Source organism: Pinus tabuliformis, chromosome 3_1, assembly GCF_031772625.1.
Source record: "Pinus tabuliformis cultivar Carrire ecotype Pingquan chromosome 3_1, CPIR1, whole genome shotgun sequence".
NCBI classification, from domain to species: domain Eukaryota; kingdom Viridiplantae; phylum Streptophyta; class Pinopsida; order Pinales; family Pinaceae; genus Pinus; species Pinus tabuliformis.
The window spans coordinates 190,499,896-190,521,863 of record NC_142301.1 but is presented as its reverse complement, the minus strand read 5'-3'; the positions used below and the strand labels follow the sequence as shown (position 1 = coordinate 190,521,863).

Genomic DNA, 21,968 nt, shown 5'->3' with positions numbered 1-21,968 from the left:
CATATTGTGAATAGACATGATCTAAATACTGGGCATGGGCGATGTCTTGTTCCTCAGTTACACAGCCACCCACGACTATATTTTTAGAGATAGGAGCCTGGATGAATGATTTGGTAAACCATTCAGTAAAAAACTGATCGGGTATTTCAAATTTGATGAGACGACATCTACGTATCCATTCATGAATATGATTGGAGATACGATTGGAAATCATTTGTTGCAAATATGTTAAGAGATGGGTTCTAGTATCATAGCAGACATGAAATTTGAAATGGGTGAGGGAAGACATGGCCAAAGTATTAAAATCTTGGAAAGAACCTCAAGGGAACTCGATATACCATTTAGAGGCAGAAACCATTAAAGTGCACTGGAAAAGTCGCAACCGGATTGAACCATCAACCCAAGAGTTAGATGAACACCAAAGGTGGTAAGTCATAACATGTGATTGTGGGTATTCTCCATATTTACCATCAAACTTAGGACAGTCTCTAGGTATTTTAGTTGGTACTAGAGGCCAATACGGTGAGTCTTGTATTACTTCATTTGTAAGTCATGACACATCTGACAATTCCAACATTGCCAAGAATGGAAATTGTGGATTATATGGGGTGTAAGGTCTCTGGTATGTATCAAACTAAGTATTCCAACCTTGCTGAGTTTGGGTCTGCCCCCATTGTGGTGGGTTTTTTCCATAAGGTGGTTGACCATAAGGAGGTTGACCATATGAAGGTTGACCTTAGGGAGGTTGACCATATGGAGTGTTGTAGATAAATATGCAAGGATTTTTTTCTCCATGATATCATGTCCAAATCACATCATCAAACAAAGAAAAATAGAATCAATGGAACAATAAGCTAATTCCCAAACCAAATGCCCAATTGTGCAGCAACCAATCAGATCTATGCTATAAAAGTATAAGAGACCACACCTGGAATACTCGCATGTCAGGGAAGGGTTTTGACTTCAATACAGATGTTGCACTGTAATCGAGTGATCCAACACATCCACACCAGATTTCTATCCTTGCACACAATCATGACTAAACAAAGACAACAAGTGATCTTCCTTGGAAAATTGTTAGATCAAAAGCAATAGATATCAACATATAGCATACTGAACACAAATTCATGTAAGGAAGGCAATATATATTTCCATTAATTATGAAAGGAAACAATACAATGCTAAATTTTCACCTCCAAGCCTCTTCTCCGCAATCTGGCAGAGTTTCCCCACTATATCCAAGAAATGAGCATGAATAGTAGTAGGCCAATGGAAAAAGACCTCACAAGCTATAGCATAATCTCAAGATCTAAATTTCAATCCTAACTCTCCAAAACTAGTTGACCCTCTTAGATGGTCCAATATAAAGAGGCAGAAGAGAGGTCATGGGAGGATGTATCTGGATGCTCAGGAAAAAGGGAAGTCATAGAAACTTCTAAGAGATAAATCATCGCTAGCTTGAACATATAAGGAATTCAACTGATCTCCTAGGGACTAAGACACTTTAGAAGGAATCCCTGGTCATTGGCATTGAAAGGGGAATAAAATTCGGTGGTATCTCCCATAGAGTGGGCCTAAGAGCGACTCTGGGTTTACAGTCGCTCCCATAGGCTGTTGTGCGAGCGAATTTGGGTCAAACTAGGAGAAAAAGAGTCCTGATTCTGGAAAAAGTCATTTAGACTCAAGTACTAAGGTTCATACCTGGAGGGTAAAATAGGCTGATAACAGGTGCCCCCTAATGTATGACATCAAAAGAGAAGCTCAACACCGAAAAACATTATGAAAAAAGTCAGAGGTCAAGATGGGAGTGAGGAAACAAAGCCAAGATTGTGGATCAAACAACTTTGAAGGTGACTAAATGTATCCCCCATGAATCCCCCATGTATACATTGAGGAGGGCCTTATTGTATCTCCCATAAATCGACATGGAAAAAACCAGGATGATGTGATGAATCGATGAATTCATGAAGTGATGAAATACAACTAACACAGGGATGGCTAACTCAAAAATATCAACATGCTAATGCAGATGGCTGACACAGGATGAGACTTCCCTTGAATACATAGCGGCATGACACAAGAGTGACTTGGTAGCATGACTAATGAGCACCATGTGATATCATGCAACGACGCAAGAGGCATCGAAGCATGCTCCATATGACTAGAAGAGTAACCAGTCAAAGGAGTAAAGAGACTCATATGGATGGTACAACTCCTATGCAAGCTAAAACCCATCTGTGATATAATGAAACATACAGGTGCCATGTTTAAGGGTGATGCAACTGACGTTGCCATTAAGATGACTAATGGAAAAAGATGTTCCCTCCCTTCTATTTTTTATAAGTTCTGATGAGCCCCAATTTTTGGTACAATTTGGGCTCATTTGGCCTACTTGCTTTGCTCAAACCATTCATCTTTTATTGCTCATGCATTCATTTCTTGGTTTATTCGTGTTGTTTGTAGGAAGAAGGGTAGGAATTCTATCTACGTGACTAATACATGATGATTTCAGGTTTTTGGCATTAAAAGGGAGCAAAGACCACGAAAAAGGAGACAAGGAGACAGTAAGGTGGCACTGCTGGTTTTTAAGAGAGGATGTCCACAGTCTTGGGGACCTTCCTCGTGATTCCCACCATAGCTCCGAGCTCAAACCAATCTCCCCACCGAGCTTAGAGGCAGCCAACCGTTCTACAGGTACAGCAGTTACAACTGTTCTACAGGATCAGCAGTTTAACCTTCAGTTGGACAACCGAGCTCCACAAATCAAGGAAACTTGTTGGATTATCATTTTGCATAAATACTGAGGCCGTAGCCTTTGATAGGGGCTTTTTGAACTTTTTCATTACTATTGTAATTTCGAAGTACGAGCTACAACTCGATGTTGGTTCTTTTTGTAAGCCAGTTTTGGCATGACATCAGATTTTTGGTTATGAATAAAGGCAGGCAGATTTTGATCTCATTCTGAGTTTCTAAGGGAGCTATAGCTCTCAGGTTAGGGCCCAACCTGAGAGCAATAGACCTCCTCTGTGTTGTAATGTTATTTGCCTTTCGTTCCAGCACTTCGTTTCTTTACTTTGACATGCAATTCGAATTTACAGTCTGCTGATTTAGTTTTTATGAGATTGAATAGGATTAGTTTATGGTGAATTTGCTTCCAGTTGCTTAGGTTAGAAGAGGATAGCTATAATTCATTGGAGCTCCAGAAAAAGGTTGAAAGGACCTCACTGCCATCTCTGTTAGGGATTGGGGTGTAGTCTGAACCAACCACCAAAACCAAACGCAGTTCTTTTCACGTCCATGCAAGCTGCAATAGTTACTTTAATCGTAGATCCATCCATGCACTTTGGTCTTGATCATTACTTCTTCATTCCACTTCCATGCACGAGTTTCTTTCACAAATTGCACTACTGTTCATTGGTTCAAAATAGCACAGTTAACATAGGTTAAAGAGTTCTCGTTTTTGGTGACATGTTAGGATATTCCGACACATAGGATATAGTTAAGTTTAACTTGGTCTAGTATAGAGTTAGGTATAGAGTTACGTAAAGTGTCTTTCTTTACCGTTGTACATTTTGTAACTTACAATGCGACGGTCACGATAAGTAGTGATCCGACGGTTCACTCTCACCTCGGTATTACCGACACTTGATCCGTGGCTTGACACCCGATTGGTCCATGAGTTCTATTTAAAGCGCATGGAGGGTCATTGTTCGGGTAATCCGTGCATGAGAGAAGCTTGTGTAAATTTTCATTCTTTGATTAATAAATTGCCTGTAGTAGCCACGTTGGCGCAGGCCGTGGACTGTTTCCCTCCTTGCACTTTGAGGGTTTTAACCACGTCAAAAATACTGGTGTATTGATTTGAGATCTGGTTGTGAGCGGTGTCCTTTTGGTGTTCTTTCTGAGGAACTTACCCTGTAAATTCCTACATGGTATGAGAGCTATATGAGGGCCGCGTCCGTTGGTGATCCAAATCTGAAGCCGGTAGAACTGCATGCGGCTGTCGTTTCCTGGATCTACTGTTTCTGACTGCTTTCGGGCCGAGAGGACTGCTCTGTTGCGTTCGGAGTATCTGTTCCAGTGAGGAACCCCTTTCGTTTCACACGAAAAGGTTTCCGGTAGCCCTAGCTGCGTCATTTTTCAGATCGGGAGGTATACAGTGTTTTTTTTGCAGTTTACTGTCATTTTCTCTCTGCTTATTTCGGTCTCAGTTTATTTAGCCTTTTTTTTAACTGGATCTATACCTTTCATTTCTGCGTATGCTCTTTGCCCTGCGACTCTGTGCGATCTGGGCAAATAAAAAACAGAAAGGAAGGATTTTTCTCATGCGTATGCTCTTTTCCCTGCACCTTAGTGTGATCTCGGAAAATCAGAAACATTGAGAAAAATATTTAGTTTTTCGGCTAAAGCTAACTTTGAGATTTTTTTTTAAATTTCTAGTTTTTTGGCTAAAGGTAACTTCGAGCCGCAAGGTTCGTTTTTCTTTGCATATTCGTGTTGGGTTTTGTGTTTTGTGTTTTGTAGGGAAAAAGAGCTTTCTCAAGGCAAGCACGCAAACGAAGGCCCCCCCCCCCCTCTCTCTCTCTCTCTCTCACACAAATTTTTTGTATAGATCAATTGGTTCAAAGCTATTTTAAGAGAGTAGAGGTCTTGGGTTCAAGTCTCCATTTTGTGGGGGCGGATTTTTTCATTCCCGCACATTCGCGCACTTTGCCGGCAACGTCAACATTTTTTTTCAAAAAGCCATAACTTCTTCATCCGGAAGCCTTTTTCAGAGCCGTTTTTTTTAAAACCGCCTATTTTTTCGAGATCTATCCATTGGAACACTTACTTTCAGCATCTTCAGCTTCAGTTTAAAAAAAAAAAAAATGGAAAGTCCATGCCAAGTCATTCTTGACAGCACTAACTACTTCCAATGGGTAGCCTACATGGAAGATTTACTTAGAAGTAAAGGTCTCTTCAGAATAGCCACAGACCAAGAGAAGAAACCAAAAGATGAAGACAAGGCTGCAAAATGGGAAAATAGACAAGATCAAGCACGTGGTTTGATAGGGATGTCTATTTCTCCTGATCTTAGATTCCACATTGCAGAACTTGAGACTCCTCATGAAGCATTAGAAAAAATCGCTAAAGTTTTTGGGATTAAAAATGAAATTAGAGCCCATCAACTTGAAAATGAGTTGCTTACTTTGGATCCTAATAATTTTTCTTGCATTGAAGATTTCTTGTCCAAATTCAAGACCCTTAGATATCTCTTGGAAGGTGTTAAAGTTAAGAAAGAAGATGGTAACCTTATTTATTCCATCCTTACCAAGTTGGGACCAGCCTACTCTGTATTTGTTTCCACTTTCCATTCTACAAGGGAAGCTTTCATTTGTCAAGGAAAAGACTACAAGGCCCCTTCCTTTGACTCCTTTTGTGATTCCTTAATAAGAGAACAAGAAAAACTCTTACACCTTGGTCTTCTTAATCTTGGAAACTCTTCCACGAAAGCATTAGCCGCCCAGCAGCAACCAAATTCAAAGAATCCTAAGAAGTCATATCCTCAAAAGAATGGTCCTAAACCATTTCAATCTCAAAATGAAAGATCATTTCAGCAAAATGATAAGACCAATAAAAACAAATGGAAGAAGACTGATAGACATTGTAACTTTTGTAATCGAGATGGCCACTTAGAATCTAAATGCTTTAAGAAGATGGAAGCCTTGGAAGCCGCAATGAAGAAACATAACATCCATTTGGAGCCTACTTCAACTTCAACTTCCGGAATGGCCCTTTCTGCATGTCATTGTCAATCATCTCAGTCTGGTTATGCATTAAATGTATCTTCTTCTTCTTCTCATTCTCATGAGTGGCTCATTGATTCTGGAGCCTCTTGTCACATGGCCAAAAACCAAGCCATGTTTTCTTCTTTAAATGATTGTAACACCAAAAATATATATGTTGGTGATGATAGATCTCTTAATGTTGTAGGGACTGGAACTGTTCATCTAGACAATGGTCAGTTTAATGATGTATTATGTGTTCCAACCTTATCCTGCAACCTTCTATCTGTCTATTAGATAACTCATTCAGGTGAAGGAAAAATTGTTGAATTTTCACCTCATGATGTTGTAATCAAGGATCTAAAAGATCCTAAACAGATTCTAGCTACTGGTCTTGCTGATGATTCCAAAATGTTGTATAAGTTTCACAACTTTGGGTCATCAAATCTTCCCTCAGTATTTGTTGCTCATAATGATGAAGTGAGCAAACTTTGGCATGAGCGATTTGGTCACTTAAACTATCGCTCCCTTCAGCATCTATGTAAAGAAAATATGGTGAAAGGTCTTCCTATGGTATCTTGCAGAGATGGTGTTTGTTCCGGATGTGTACTCGGAAAACATCATCGGGACAGTTTTGACAAACGTGCCTCTTGGCACGCCTCAGCCCCTTTACAGCTTGTGCACAGTGATTTATGTGGTCCTCTTCCTGTTGCTTCATTCTCTGGCTGCAAGTACTTCTTAACTTTCATTGATGATTTCTCCAGACGCACTTGGGTATACTTCTTAAAACTCAAGAGCGAAGTATTTAACACCTTTTTGGCCTTCAAAGCCTTTGTTGAAAAACAATCTGGACATCAAATTATTAAGCTAAGAACTGATAATGGTGGAGAATATGTTAAAAACACATTCATCAACTTTTGCACCGAAAATGGAATTCAAATGCAACATACTGTTCCATACACTCCACAACAAAATGGTGTAGCTGAAAGGAAAAACCGCACCTTAAAGGAAATGGCTAATTGTATGCTGCAATTTAAAGGACTCAGTCTTAGTTTTTGGGCCGAAGCAATTAATTGTGCAAATTATATAATCAATCGCACTCCTACTAAGGTTCTAGAGAATATCACTCCAGAAGAAGCTTGGAGTTCCATTAAACCAGATGTAAGTCACTTTCGTGTGTTTGGAAGTGAAGCATGGGCCCATATTCCAGATGAAAAGCATAAAGCTTTAGAACCTAAGAGTGAGAAATGTACTTTTGTTGGATATTCTGAAGATGTAAAAGGTTATAGACTTATTCCATTTAAGTCCAAAAATGTTATCATTAGAAGAGATGTAAAATTTGATGAAAATAAATCGGCCTGCGAGCCTAGTCCGGCGGATGTGCCACCTCTTCCTATCTCTTCTACCTTTGAAAACATTTCTTCTTTAGATGATGAAAGCGAGGATGATAATCCTCCCCCACCTTCTCAGGATCCTCAACTTCCAAGATGGGTCTGTGCTACTCGGGATGCAGCAGGTGATCTTGCCGGTGATCCTACAGATCAGCGACGTACACGTTCTCAGTTTGAAAGAGCCTCTTCTTTACTGGCTCAAGCTCCAGTAAATCATGATCCTGACACTTTTGCAGAAGCTTCAGGCCATCCACATTGGGAAGCAGCTATGAATGAAGAATATCATTCATTGATGACAAATGATACATGGGATCTTGTTCCTCTACCAAAGGGACGCAAACTTGTTAGATGTAAATGGGTTTACAGAACCAAGTATGGACCAGATGGGAAAGTTGATAAACATAAAGCTCGTCTCGTTGCTAAGGGCTTTTCACAGGTTGAAGGCATTGACTACACTGAAACCTTCTCCCCTGTTGCCAAAATGAACTCTATCCGCCTTGTTCTTTCCCTTGCTGCCTCTTTAAAATGGGAAGTCCATCAGATGGATGTTAAATCTGCCTTCTTGCATGGGGACTTGCAGGAAGAAATCTATATGGAACAACCCATTGGCTTCATACAAACAGACTCCAGCCTTGTTTGTCGACTTAAGAAATCCCTTTATGGCCTCAAGCAAGCTCCTCGGGCTTGGTATGCCAAAATGGATAGCTTTCTTTTAGAATCTGGCTTTTCTAGGTGTCATTCTGATAATACTGTCTACACCAAGAAAGTGGGCAACTCTCTTATCATCCTTGTTCTTTATGTTGATGATCTTATTCTTACTGGTAGTGATCCCAACCTTATAAACCATGTGAAGTCCAGCCTTAAAAAGAAATTTGAAATGACAGACTTAGGACACTTACACTATTTTCTCAGTCTTCAAGTCTTGCAATCCCAGGAGGGTATTTTCCTTTCCCAGTCCAAGTATGCTTGTGATATTCTTCGTCATTTTCACATGGAAGACTGTAAGCCAGCCCCTTCTCCCTTTCAGTCTAGAGTCAAACTTTCAGTCTCTTGTACTTCTCCTGAAGTTGATGCTACCTTATACCGTCAACTTGTCGGAAAACTCTTGTATTTAACCCATACTCGTCCTGATCTTTCCTTTGCTGTTGGCCTTGTTGCTCGTTTTATGCAAAACCCCCGTGAAAGTCATTGGAAAGCAGCTAAAAGAATACTTCGTTATGTTCGAGGTACAATACAGTTTGGGATTCATTACAGTGCCAAAGCAGCTCCTCTGTTAGTTGGTTTCACTGATTCTGATTGGGCTGGTGACCCTGATGATCGGAAGTCTACTTCCGGTTATGTCTTCACTCTTGGTTCAGGACCTATTACATGGGCTTGTAAGAAACAGGCTGCCATTTCTCTTTTGTCAGCAGAAGCAGAGTATCGTGGTGCCGTGGAAGCTAGTAAGGAAGCCTTGTGGCTTCGTCAGATCCTATCAGAGTTTGGCTTTGAGCAGCAGCATCCAACCACACTTTGGTGTGATAATCAAAGTGCCATTCAGCTATGCAAAGATCCAGTCCAGCATCAGCGCAGCAAACACATTGAACTACACATGCACTTCATCAGAAAGCTCATTCATGACCATGTTCTTGAAGTGCAATATTGTCCAACAGATGATCAGGTTGCAGACATCTTCACAAAGGCTCTCACAGAGGCGAAGTTCACTAAACTTCGATATATGCTTGGAGTTCAGGAAGTTGTCACTAAGGGGGGATAGGCTCTAGTGCCTCCTTCCTTCTCCTATTGTGTCATATTTGTAAATCCTTCAATCCTATCCCAAGTTGTTCTTAAGGGGGGATGTTAGGATATTCCGACACATAGGATATAGTTAAGTTCAACTTGGTCTAGTATAGAGTTAGGTATAGAGTTAGGTAAAGTGTCTTTCTTTATCGTTGTACATTTTGTAACTTACAATCCGACGGTCACGATATGTAGTGATTCGACGGTTCACTCTCACCTCGGTATTACCGACACTTGATCCGTGGCTTGACACCCGATTGGTCCATGAGCTCTATTTAAAGCGCATGGAGGGTCATTGTTCGGGTAATCCGTGCATGAGAGAAGCTTATGTAAATTTTCATTCTTTGATTAATAAATTGCCTGTAGTAGCCACGTTGGCGCAGTCCGTGGACTGTTTCCCTCCTTGCACTTTGAGGGTTTTAACCACGTCAAAAATACTGGTGTATTGATTTGAGATCTGGTTGTGAGCGGTGTCCTTTTGGTGTTCTTTCTGAGGAACTTACCCTGTAAATTCCTACATGACATTCATAGACAATTTGTTTCATCTACACTGCTCCACACCATTCCATTACCTTCCTCTTCTTGTCAACCACACCTAAAGCCACTCAACTGACCTCTGTTCAGCTCGTTTACCTTCCAGCTCTTCCATTACTCACGTAGCTCCATTTACTTAACCTTTCGTTGATCCCATCCTTCCAGCCATCAACCCACTGCATGCACTCTTTCTCCATCTGACTTCTCTGCTCCTGAGTCATCACCAGTTCCATCTCCATCTCACCTATCCTCCCATACCACTCCATCACTTCACCATCTCCCAAAACTCCCACGGTCGAACATCCTGTCGAATTTCACAGACTTCCTGTAGAACCCCTGAGTTTCCTGTAGGATCCCCTGTAGACTTCCTGTAGAAGCCTGCAAACTCGGTTGCTGAGCATCCGAACATGGTAGACTTCTGTGGACTGATGCTAGAGATCCTCTAGGGCCTCTCCTAGCCCCCCCTGACCTTGCCCATGCTTTCCTTCCATTCGAACCGCTCCTGCACAGTCAAACCCTAATCGAAAGCACCATCACAATAAATCCAACCACTTAATGAAAAAATACAAAAACATGTCTTTTCAGATGCAAGTAGCTTAGATGCATGTATTTCAGCTCACTGCAAGTAACGACATCATTGGTAGAAGTTTCATTCACAGTTTTGCATTGTAAGGGCCTAGCTAGTCAAATTAGGGTTTACTAGGGGTTTCATGCTTTGTTGGCTTTCAGTTTCTTTATGCAAGTAGATTAGCCTCCTTTGAGTTAGCTTTCGTCCATCACTCATAAAGCTTCTTCTGTGAGCATATAGAAGTTGGCTTGAGCCCTAGCGGACTTGTGCTAGCTGACCAAGTGACAGTTGCGACAAGAGCTAGTACTTGTGCATACAGCACCGTCGCTTTCAAGTTTGTACGAACTACCGGGTTGATAAAATTAGAGATAGGGAGCTCCAGGAGTTGTAGCATTATTGCTACAATACTGGAGCCCACCAAGTTCCTTTTTCATAAAGCTATCCCTTAAGCCAGAAAAAGAGATAAAAGTATAGAAGGGAGAACCTCCTAGCCAAGGTAGACAAGTGTATTCCTTTTCTGTAACTAGTCTATCCCAATTCGGAAAAAGGTTAAACTTATGCTAGGTGCATGAAACTTTAGATACTTTAACGAGTGTGAAGTAGACAAGTTCACTCGGAAATATTTTCTAAATTAGGGAGTCTGAAAAGAGCTTAAAGAAAACTCCCCTTGGAGGAAGAAGTGGTATAGAGGGTAGAAACTGGTTTTGGTAATGTTGGAACTGCTCATGACATACGAAGAACAAGAGGTTGGCTAATAGGACCACTCATCGCAGTAGTTCCTCCAAGAAAGGGTAAACACCAAGTGATAGTGCAAACTTTATTCTCTATTCACATCAAATGAGGTTACATATAAATACATTTAGTGTTGTCTCAAGATAGGTAGACTATGTTGGACACATAATCACCTAGTTGAGACAATATCTCGAAGATACATCAATCTAGGAACATCTATATATAACAACCCTAAGGAATAGGAACAGACTCCTTTACATAGAAATTCACAACTAAGACAAGTAGGAATTACATTTTCCAGCACTCTGCCTTAATGACTACTTGTCTTGATATCAATCTACAAAATCTAGTTGTGGTCAAACATAACAAAAGAATATGTTGATGTCCACATGAAGGAGAAACCATCCAACAAAATGCATGGGTGCTAAATGCTGTGTTATAGCACAATGTACTATGATGCCCTTTGCAAACATGGTTCTATCAACCATTATAACTGCATACATGTACCTGTACTTTCAAATCCCCCTCCATCATCATCATGGGTTTTATCGGATTACCCATAAGCATGCTCTGGGTTTTATTGGATTACCCTCAACCATGCCAACAAGGGCTCTCAACCAACAAAGCTCAGACACAGCCACTAAGGCTCAACACAACCACCAAGACTCAACTCAACCATGAAGGCTCAACAAAACCATGAAGGCTCAACTCAACCATGAAGGCACTCAATTCAACCATCAAGGCTCACCATAAACCCACCTTAACCAGGCCCAGGGTTTTCTCGGCTCACTCTCAACCATGCCAAGGGTTTTTTCGACTCAGCCTAAACCATGCCTATAGGAATTCCTGTCCACTTCACTCTCATAAGTGGTTTCTGGCTTACCACAAACTAACACTGCATAGTGGTTTCCGGCTGACCACAAACTTGCAATTACAAAGTGGTTTAAAGATTACCACGAACTTTATTGGGGTACACATGCCACATCAGGCTTACATTACACACTCCAACTTTTTGTGTTACCAAGTACATACATTATAAAGACCAATACAAAACATCCTAGACTTGCTTACTAATAAATATATGTGACACATATTACACCATGAGTCTGTTCCACAAACTCACACAAACTTTAACTGGTTGTCCATCATCCTTTAATCTTTGATGCAACTTCTCTAATTCCTTGTTCAATGTCATGTCTTCATCATATCCTGCAAAATTTGTGTATTGTTGGAATGACCATTTCCAACTCACACTCAAAATTGTGACAATAGTTGGTTAGACCACTGTCACTTTAATAACAACCAGAAATACCATGACACGACATAAAATTATGCAATAAAATCATCAACATTAGCCCCAAACTCCTACATTTCAACTTGATCAATGACACATTTGACCAAAAATTTCCATCTACCCATTTATGTTCTATGCAGCTTGAAAATCTTCAAGTTTTGTAAATCGAGAAAATTCCAACAATCCTTTGTGCTCCCTGGCTCAGGAATGGGAAATAGTTGGTGACCTCAAGAACGCTTCCAATATCCAAACCAAAAACGTTTCCCGCTGACAAGAGCAGTCGAACATTCTATGCAATGCTTTATGATTTTCAATAGGACCAATCCATTAATCTAAACTGATTTGAGTGGAGTGACCACCTCTCTCGTGGCAAAAACATGTGCATCGTGTTCACTCGATATGAGCAAATGAACTGCACTGCAAGCTGAAGCTCGACCATTTTCTTGCCAATCTTGGCATCCTTGGAAGCCCTGTCATTACCCCCATAAAAAAACTCCAACTATGATTACAGTGCACGGATAAAAAAGATACTCCCAGATTCATAAAAACAAATAAAATCCGCATACTTAAGCTCATTCAAATCGCCTGCATGAGAGGTAACATAATTAGAATTCGAATTCTGCAGGGAAAATACCAAGAACTTCTCCATACGGCTCACTTCGGCTGCCATCAGATGGTGGTCTTTGGAAACATTATTGAGACTTCAGCCATGAGGAAAGTGTCAGGGTTTACACACGGCAAACTGGTCATCATATTTAAACAAAAATTTTACAAATCCTAACCATAATAACGAGTGTCGGAATTATATTTGAAGCATAGATAACTGCCTTTAGGTAAAGAAGGTCATAGATGATGAAAAATTAAATAAAGAAGTGGAAGAATTCATCGATAATCATCCAATAGAGGAAAACCTGCACAACATTAAAAAAATTACATGTCGCTTCGCTGGATACCTAACTAGGGTGATGCAAGTTCGATATTTTGCAATTACAAGAAGATGATTTCAAGAAACTTTGTGAATCCTTGTTCCTGATCGCTTCTAGATTCAGGCTATAAACACCTTGAGCCTTTCCTGGATACGATACTTTGCCTTGCTCATATGCATCGTGATTTGATCCCAGGACCTTGATCTTCTTTCCTTTCAAGATCCCTGGCCTTCACTCACTCTAATCCGACAAATCCAACATCTCTTCTCTTCACTTGCACTGATCCGACGAATCCCATACTCGCATTGAACTTTGGGCCTGCAAATACCAGCAAAGCCCCTTCGTAGGAGTTCGATGAAAAAAGACATTATCTATTAGTGCTAGCAACGAACTATAGGTTCCTACATGTGCACATCCATGACCCTCCACACTCGCCTCATCTAGTTGAGCCATCCAGCCCTTGAACAGACTTTGAGTGACCTCATTCAACTAGCATGCAGTACTCCATATCACTAGCCTATAGTCTTTCACATAAGGTACTCCACTCGACCTACTCTCTCCACTCTTAGAACCTTGCTCGATGGAAAAACTTAAAAACTAAAAAAAATATAATCTCTCTCTTAGTTCCCTCAGCCCAAGAGGGGCTGAGGTCCAAGCCCAAATGGGCTCTGATACTAAGATAAAATTTTATAGTGCAAACTATATTGTCTATTCACATTAAATGAGGCTACATATAAATACATTTAATGTTGTCTCAAGATAGGTAGACTATCTTGAACACACAATCACCTAGTTGAGAGAATATCTCAACCACACACCAATGTAGGAACATTTAGATATCATAACCATAAGGAATAGGAACAGACTACTTTATATAGAAAGTCACAACTCAGACAAGTAGGAATTACATTTTCCAACACTGAGATGAAGCATATTCAGGTTATATTAGCCTCAAATTTGATCTCACCGATTCAATTATTTTTATATTGAAAAGTGAACAAAGCATATATATATATATATATATATATATATATATATATATATATATATATATATATCCTATTCCTTGAATTATTCTTTTTCTTTCAATTAAACAAACTTTTAGGGAGTGTGAGTGCTTAAGCGATATATCTTTCTTTATTGGAATTATGTGGTTTAATAAGTTTAATTTGGCGTACTCAAACGATGGCATATTTCACTTTACTATCTTTTTTCTTTCATTAGGTATTATTTAATTTATATAAATGGAGTATTTAGAAGAGTTTTTTAATGTGTTGAATTAATGTCCGTGGAGTTTGGATGTGTTTTGGAATAGTTTAATTTTTTCAAAAATAATTTTCATCTTCATCTCCTCTTCGTAGGGTTTGACTATAAAATCTAGTGAAGACTAGGGCGTACTCAAAACAACTAGTCTACACCTTCTGAGGTTCTTATTGTTTATTATTGTTATATGTGTTTTTGTGTGTGTGTGTATATATATATATATATATATATATATATATATATAGATATATATATATCTATATCTATATCTATATCTATATCTATATATATATCTATATCTATATATATATATATATATATATATATATATAATTCATTAAGATGATAATATAAAATATAGTCATAATTTTGTTAATTTTTATGATTTTTTTAAATTTTGATAATGTGAGATATATCATGAGACAAATGTTTTGATGCTTACTATTAAACTTATGCCCATTATTAATTTAGGAATATCTGAAATCTAAGAATATATAATTTATATAGTTGCAAACTTTTTTACATTTAAAAATACAAAATAAACAATGAAATAAATTAATATAATGAAATTTAGTATGGTAAACTAGAACTCATCATTTATTTTAAATTCCTTATTAACATTGCCATTAATATTTTATTTTAGAACATAACCAAATTAAAAATAAAACAATTTTTTTACATAAGAATAATTATGATGCATATGATTTGGATTTTAAAAAATTTAAATTATCTATTATTTAATTTCTTTTAATAATTTTAAAAATAAAAATAATTAATTTTATATTTTATATTTATTTCATATGATATAATTATAATTTTGGAATTATATTTGAATCATAAAATGACATAAAAATTATCGCATCTTTAGATTACAAATAAGGAGACACGGGCGAGGGCTTTTTATAGCTTTAATTATGCTTGGAAAATTATGCGATTCCGGGGAGGTACGCGTGAGGACTTTTTATGGTTTTGGATGATAAATAAAAATATACTATTAATAAAGTTTGGGATTTAGGGTTTGGGATTATGTGTAAATGTATAATTTTATTGGAAGACTAGTTTTATTAAAAAAAATTTAACGAAAGAAATTATATTGTATGGGATGAACCACAGGTCACATGATATGTAGGGATCAAATTTCTTTATTTACTTATTAGATTACATACGTGAGATTATTAAAAATTGTGTATGAGCTACTCTCAATCATGCATATTTTTCCAAAGGAGTGGACAGAAATTATGTTGCATTGGATGAACCACAGGCCACATGATATGTAGGGACCAAATTTCCTTATTTACCTATTAGATTACATGCGTGAGATTATTAAAAATTGTGTATGAGTTACTCTCAATCATGCATATTTTTCCAAAGGAGTGGACCACAAGACCGGTGAGAACTAAACCTCCCACTTAACCATCGAACCATGTCCACATTCATCTTTTTCTTTTTTCTTTTTGAAGTGTTGGGATTCTTATTATTGTAAGAGATTGAAATACTATTAATTTTTGTTGTTAGGTTTCTTATTAATGTGAGGGATTTAAATAATATTACAAAACATTTCAATTGAATTTGATTTTAATTGATATAAGTTAAAATAGTGTATATCAAAGAATTTTGAATTATATATTTTCCATCTAAAACACTTGTATCAAACATATATTTAGAAGTTTAAATATTGTATATAGAATCTTTAATTATATATATTCTATCCAAAACATTCATATTTAATATATATTTAGGTAAATCAAATATTTTTCTTCTTTTTGCCTTAGGTCTCTTATTAGTGTGAGAGACTCAATTAATATCATAAAACATTTTAATTGAATTTGGTTCTAATGGATAGAAGTTTAAATATTATATACTAGAGAATTTTGACTTATATGTTTTCCATCCAAAACATTCATATTAAACATATATTTAGCTAACTCAACTCTTTTGCTAATTCATTAGCCAAGCATGTAGTTTTCCTAGCCCCTAGAACCTTGATAGTGAATATATCTATGAAAGATGCTCACATCTCCTAATATAGCTTCATATTAGCTGCAAGTTGATTCTAATGATATTTTTTAAGACATGACAACCATTTATTTATGAGTATGGTCAAGGAGCTCATTTAGTACAAGTGTGATGTGCGTACATGTGTTTGTTTGAAGATAATTTATATTGTATATTTTTAATGGTTGATATATGAAAGAAGAGCTTGTGACCACTTTGTGGGAGAATGTTGTCATTTCCTGGATTATAGAAGTTTGCCTTAGTGAAGAACATTACTTGTGTTTCCAATTATATGCTACAATAATTTATGCTACTAATGGTGAATCTACTCAAAGTTTTGTGATGAAGATTTAGAGCATTAACTCTTCAAAGAGAAGGATGAAAAAGAGTGAAGGAATGGCACATGTTGAGGGGAGCACCTTTGCTTCCAATGGACCAAAAAATTGTTGGCATTGTGTGAATTATGGAGGAGCTTATTATGCATCTATTTGACATTGCTTTGTTGTAGGAATATCTTAAAAAAAGTTGTGTTGTTGCCGCCTCATGAATATTTAGATGTGTTAGTATGCTTGCATGGAAACGTTGGTATGTTGCTAGTGGTCACATCACTAGATTACATATTTTCATGTATTATCATGCTTGTGTGGTTGCTATTGAGATCAAAGGATCAAATATTAGAGTTGGCACATCTAGAGTGTACAAATTGTTATTTTTTCTTTATATATCTAGATGTACGATGTATAACGTTGTTAACGCATGTGGAGAGTATTATGTTGCCTATGATGTCTTGGTTCTAGAGATTGGCATGCTTCTACTGCTTGGGATTTTGATCTCAATGTATGAGGAGAGAGGTTGTTTACCTTGATAGCATGAGGTCAAGGAGATTATGACTTTATGAGTTGTTGAAGTTGCTATATTGAAATATCTTATGTTGTTGTTGTTGTTGCATAGATGAGTTCTTTGTTATTGCTTCTTAGATGCACTATTTGCTTAGAAACATACAATGATGTTGCAGAGATTGTTGCTATATTGTCTTATTTGCTACCAGTTATGCTTTTTCTACTTGCTAATTTGTTGCCCAGAGCTAGATTTGGTGCTATAAGAGTATGCTTCTATAATCTTGAGCTTCATAGTTTTACTAATGAGGAGGATATATATGTTGTTTTTACTATGTCAAGCTATTTGTGTTTCTACTACCAGATCATTATTTTGCAGATGTCTATGTAGAGTATGGTGGTTGCTACAAAGAGTTCATTGTTGGTGTCAGTTGTTATTTTATATGTTGTTGATCAGTGATATTTTGTTGTTATACTTAATTGTTTGTGAGGATTTTAGATACTGCAAAAGGCCTTCATTGAGGTTACATTTATGTACTACTAAGAGCTCCATATATGTTGCTGTTGAAATCCTTGTTTATGGTTGCAGTGTTGAGAGTAGCCATGTGCTAGCATATTCCGTATAGTTTTCTCCTATTGGTGTTGTTGCAAAGAGCACATATCATTGCACATGGATGCATGTATTTTCTGCATATCATTGTATTGATCATGCATATAAGAGAGCACACTTGTGCACCTTTGTAAAAGCCATATATCATTATTGTCTCAAATTTTTTTGCATTGGACATGGAGAGACACATGGTGTCTAGCATGTGTTACAAAAGTTGTTAAATCTAGCTATGTATGTGGTATTGGTTGTAAAAGTATTTTTCTTCATATCATTGACATAACCCTTGTTGTATTGGAAAATTTGATTGATTGATGTAAGCTGGGTCCATAGAGTCACTGGCTGGTGATAGAAGAGTTATATATCAATCATATATAATTATCAAAATGATGTATTTGCTCCATATAGCATTGATTTGTATCGCATATCATTGTATATCATTGGTTAAAGTTGGTTGAAGTCCTAGTTCACAAGGAGTAGTCGCTTGCACTTGGAAAGAAGACTTATTTTAGAGAAGTTGAAGTGTTGTTACAACGAAAATGAGAGTATCATTACAACTCTTTTACATGGAATAAAATTTTAAAATGGGTTTGAACCGAGGTATGAATTTTTTTATTGTATTACTTGGAAAAGATAAACATATTCAATAGTGCTCATTCTTAGTGCCAAACTAGCCAACGATTTGGTGTAATTATCAGATGATGCATAAGCATTATTTATGTAGTTTTAAAATTTTAGAAACCATGTTAAACCATTAGGAAATTTGTTTTGTCACTTATCTTTTCAAACCCATTAATTATAGAGTATTTTGAAGAGGGACAATCGGTCTCAACTTTTAGCATGATGAGTTAGAATGAAAGAGGACATTATAAATAACAAAACAAGTTTTAACCCACTTTTAAAAGGCCCAAACCCAATTGCATCCATATTCAAGTATGAATATAAAACACCAAAGTTACCCAAACCCAATTATACTTGCCTTGTAAAATATTGCAATTTTGTAGTCAATCTCGATCGTTCATTAGGAAAAGGACAATAGAAGTTATGTTAATTTAGGGCTTTCTCCCTAGATGGAAAGCCTCGGTTTATATGAGGGAATTGTATTACAATTATGTATTATTCTATGTAAGAAAAAGATAGGAGACGGTGTGAGAGAAGAGATGAAGCTACAACAAATTTGCTATAGGTTGCATCCCTTCAAGTTGTTGGATAATATAAAAGGAAGGAATATATGTTTCTCCTTGGACGTATCCCAAATTTAGTGAACCACATATATCTGTGTCTCTTTTTTTTTTTTATGTTTTTCTATGTTTGTGTTTCTGCAATATTTTATGTGTTCCATTGCTTTGCTATTTAATTTCTAATAACATTTAGATTCATGTATGAATGTATTGAACACGTTATATGATTTGTAAAAATACATTTGAGATTTCTATATCTAACCACTAAATAAATATTTTTTCTAATTAAACTAATAAATAACCCATTTCATAAAAATCTAGATCTACCCTAAGCTTATGAACACTAAATAAACTACATAAAAACTCTTGAAATCAAATAGAAAATGTCTATTTCACCAATCAAATAAAAGAATTCAATTATATTAGTCTTTTTGTATAGCATATGAATGGTTAGTGGGTGTAGTCATATCAAGTAGATATTAACCTTTAAGCTTCCCACTTTAAGCTTAATTTTGTATAGTGCAAGATGTGAGTGGAGAGGATGGAGACAAGGTTTTTCAAACAAGTCTAATTACCAACTATAAGTGAGTTTATGTTTATCTTGGAGTCTCAAACACTTTGGAAACATGGGATACTGTTAGCCGGCCCTTCCCAACCTTTTCTCCCGGTAGTTGTTTCCAGTTCGGAAATTCTACAGCAGCCAGGATACCACTTGCCCTCACGTGACACATTTCTTCCTTTGCTTCTAGTGGCCGTCTATGTTTGGGATCGGTGTACAGAGTTCTAAAGAGAGAAAGGTAACTGCAGAATTGGTTCATAACAAAGTTGGCCTGGCCATCATGAAAGCCACCAAGGGAGTCTGTTAGCTTTTGTTGTTTCTCTTCACCTGCAACAGGCTTGTTTCTGGAATTCCCGATTCCAAGAACCAACCGCTGAGCCGTGGTTCGTCGCTCACTCCTCAACAGAAGACTACTTGTCTGGTTTCTCCTAATGGAAGATTTTCTGCTGGATTTTATGGAGTAGGTCACAATGCTTATGCTTTTTCCATATGGTATACTCGGACACCCAACAATAGTCCGGGTGGCCAACAGAGAGAAACCTGTTGAATTGAGGCTTCTGTGATCCATATCAAGTTTAAGAGAAATTTTCGGCGTAAATCACAAGAGAAATCATTTGCCGACGCGTTTCGAACCAACGAGTGTGGTTCATCGTCAGGGCAAGTTGAAAAATCAGATCCATCTTTGCCTGTTAAATAGTATGAGCAAAGCCTCCAATGGCTAAACCAGAAAATAAAATAAGGGACCTTACTTTAACTTAAATATATAATTTATAAGTATAAATTAATTTAATTAAATTGGATCATGAGTTAATAAGTATTCAAAAATATTGTCAAAAATATTGACTATTTTATAGGTAAAAGGAATAGAATAGATTAATTTAACTGGGGACCAGGTCAAACAAACCAAACCAGAAGATAAAATAAGGGACCTAACTTTAACTTAAATATATAATTTATAAGTATAAATTAAACCAGAAGATAAAATAAGGGACCTTACTTTAACTTAAATATATAATTTATAAGTATAAATTAATTTAATTAAATTAGATCATGAGTTAATAAGTAGTCAAAAATATTGTCAAAGATATTGACTATTTTATAGGTAAAAGGAATAGAATAGATCGTATACCTAAAAATATATAAATAAAGTCAACGGAAGAGAGTCCCGTCTTTATCTGGAGAAAGATGGAATCCTTGTTCTCAGGGATGCAGATGGTAGCGTTGTGTGGACTCTGGAGTACCAACACCAGTAACAAGAATGTAAAGGAGGCTCGTCTTCTAGAAACAGGAAATCTGGTATTACGCAGCTCTTCAGGTGATAAATTTGTGTGGTAGAGCTTCCACTATCCAACCGATACTATCCACTATCCACTATCCATATACTATCCACTATCTATATACTATCCACTATCCATTTCAAACCCTGAATGATAATGCAGGGCAGTTAATATCCAGATTGGGGACTTCCACGTTTAGCCCAGGCTACTATCGTCTTTATTTCGATAGCGACGATGTTCTTCAAATTATTTACAAGAGATCAGGAATATTGAGCAATTACTGCCCTGATCCTAGTCTGGCAAACTTTGTGAATGGGAGAAGCACATATAATAGTAGCTGCCAAGCGGTGCTGGACAGCTTCGGTAGTTTCCAGTCAAGCGACGAATTTACCTTTAAAGCGTCAGATTACGGCGAAGGTCCCAAGAGAAGATTAACTTTGGATTTTGATGGAAACCTCAGACTATACAGCTTGGTGGAAGAGACAGGTATATGGAATATTATATGGATGGCCTTTCCTAATCAATGTTCTATTCATGGCTTTTGTGGAATCTACGGTCTCTGCATATACACTCCGATGCCCAGCTGTACCTGCCCAACTGGTTTTCACAGGGAAGATTCCATCGATTGGTTCCAAGCTTGCCAGCGCAATAAACCACTGAGTGCGTCCAGTGCAAAGCTTACTTATCTTCCACATACAGATTATTATGGCTATGATCTAAACTATCAAACTGGGATCACGTTTGAAAGCTGTAAAACTTGGTGCATGAATACCAGCCAATGTGAAGGCTTTGCCTACGAAATCGAATGCAGCGGAACTTGTTATCCTAAGGCTTTACTTATCAGTGGATATCGATCTCCTGGTCAGCAAAACCACATGTATATCAAAGTTTCCAGTGATGATTCTTCTGTTTCTAATTATACTAGTGTGTTGTTTAAGCCTTTGCCATTAAACTGTTCGGTTGTGAGACTGATTGTCTCTGGGACGGGCCAATACAAGAAGCATAAGACAAGAAGCATTTTCAAATATACGCTAGGATTTACGATTGCCTTTGGTGTCACAGAGTTGGTTTGCACAATATTTGGATTACGGTATATGCTTAGAGCATTTAGAGATCCTGGCTTGGATAGTCTAGGACGTTGCTCAATGATTCCTGGGGGATTCAAGAAGTTCAACTTTTCAGAGTTGAAGAAGGCTACTGATAACGGTTGAAAACGTAATTTCAACCACATGCGTACAACGCCCAAAACTGCCGCAGTGAA

General features: G+C 37.3%; 1 protein-coding gene across 1 annotated transcript; it reads left to right on the top strand.

The window, feature by feature from the left end:
* The first annotated feature begins 20,615 nt into the window (after positions 1-20,615).
* LOC149186452 (putative receptor protein kinase ZmPK1) lies at positions 20,616-21,918 on the top strand. The gene is made up of 2 exons (XM_089409349.1): positions 20,616-20,745; positions 20,870-21,918. The coding sequence occupies exons 1-2, from the start codon at positions 20,616-20,618 to the stop codon at positions 21,916-21,918; spliced, it is 1,179 nt and encodes a 392-aa protein (XP_089265475.1).
* Positions 21,919-21,968: the final 50 nt, after the last annotated feature.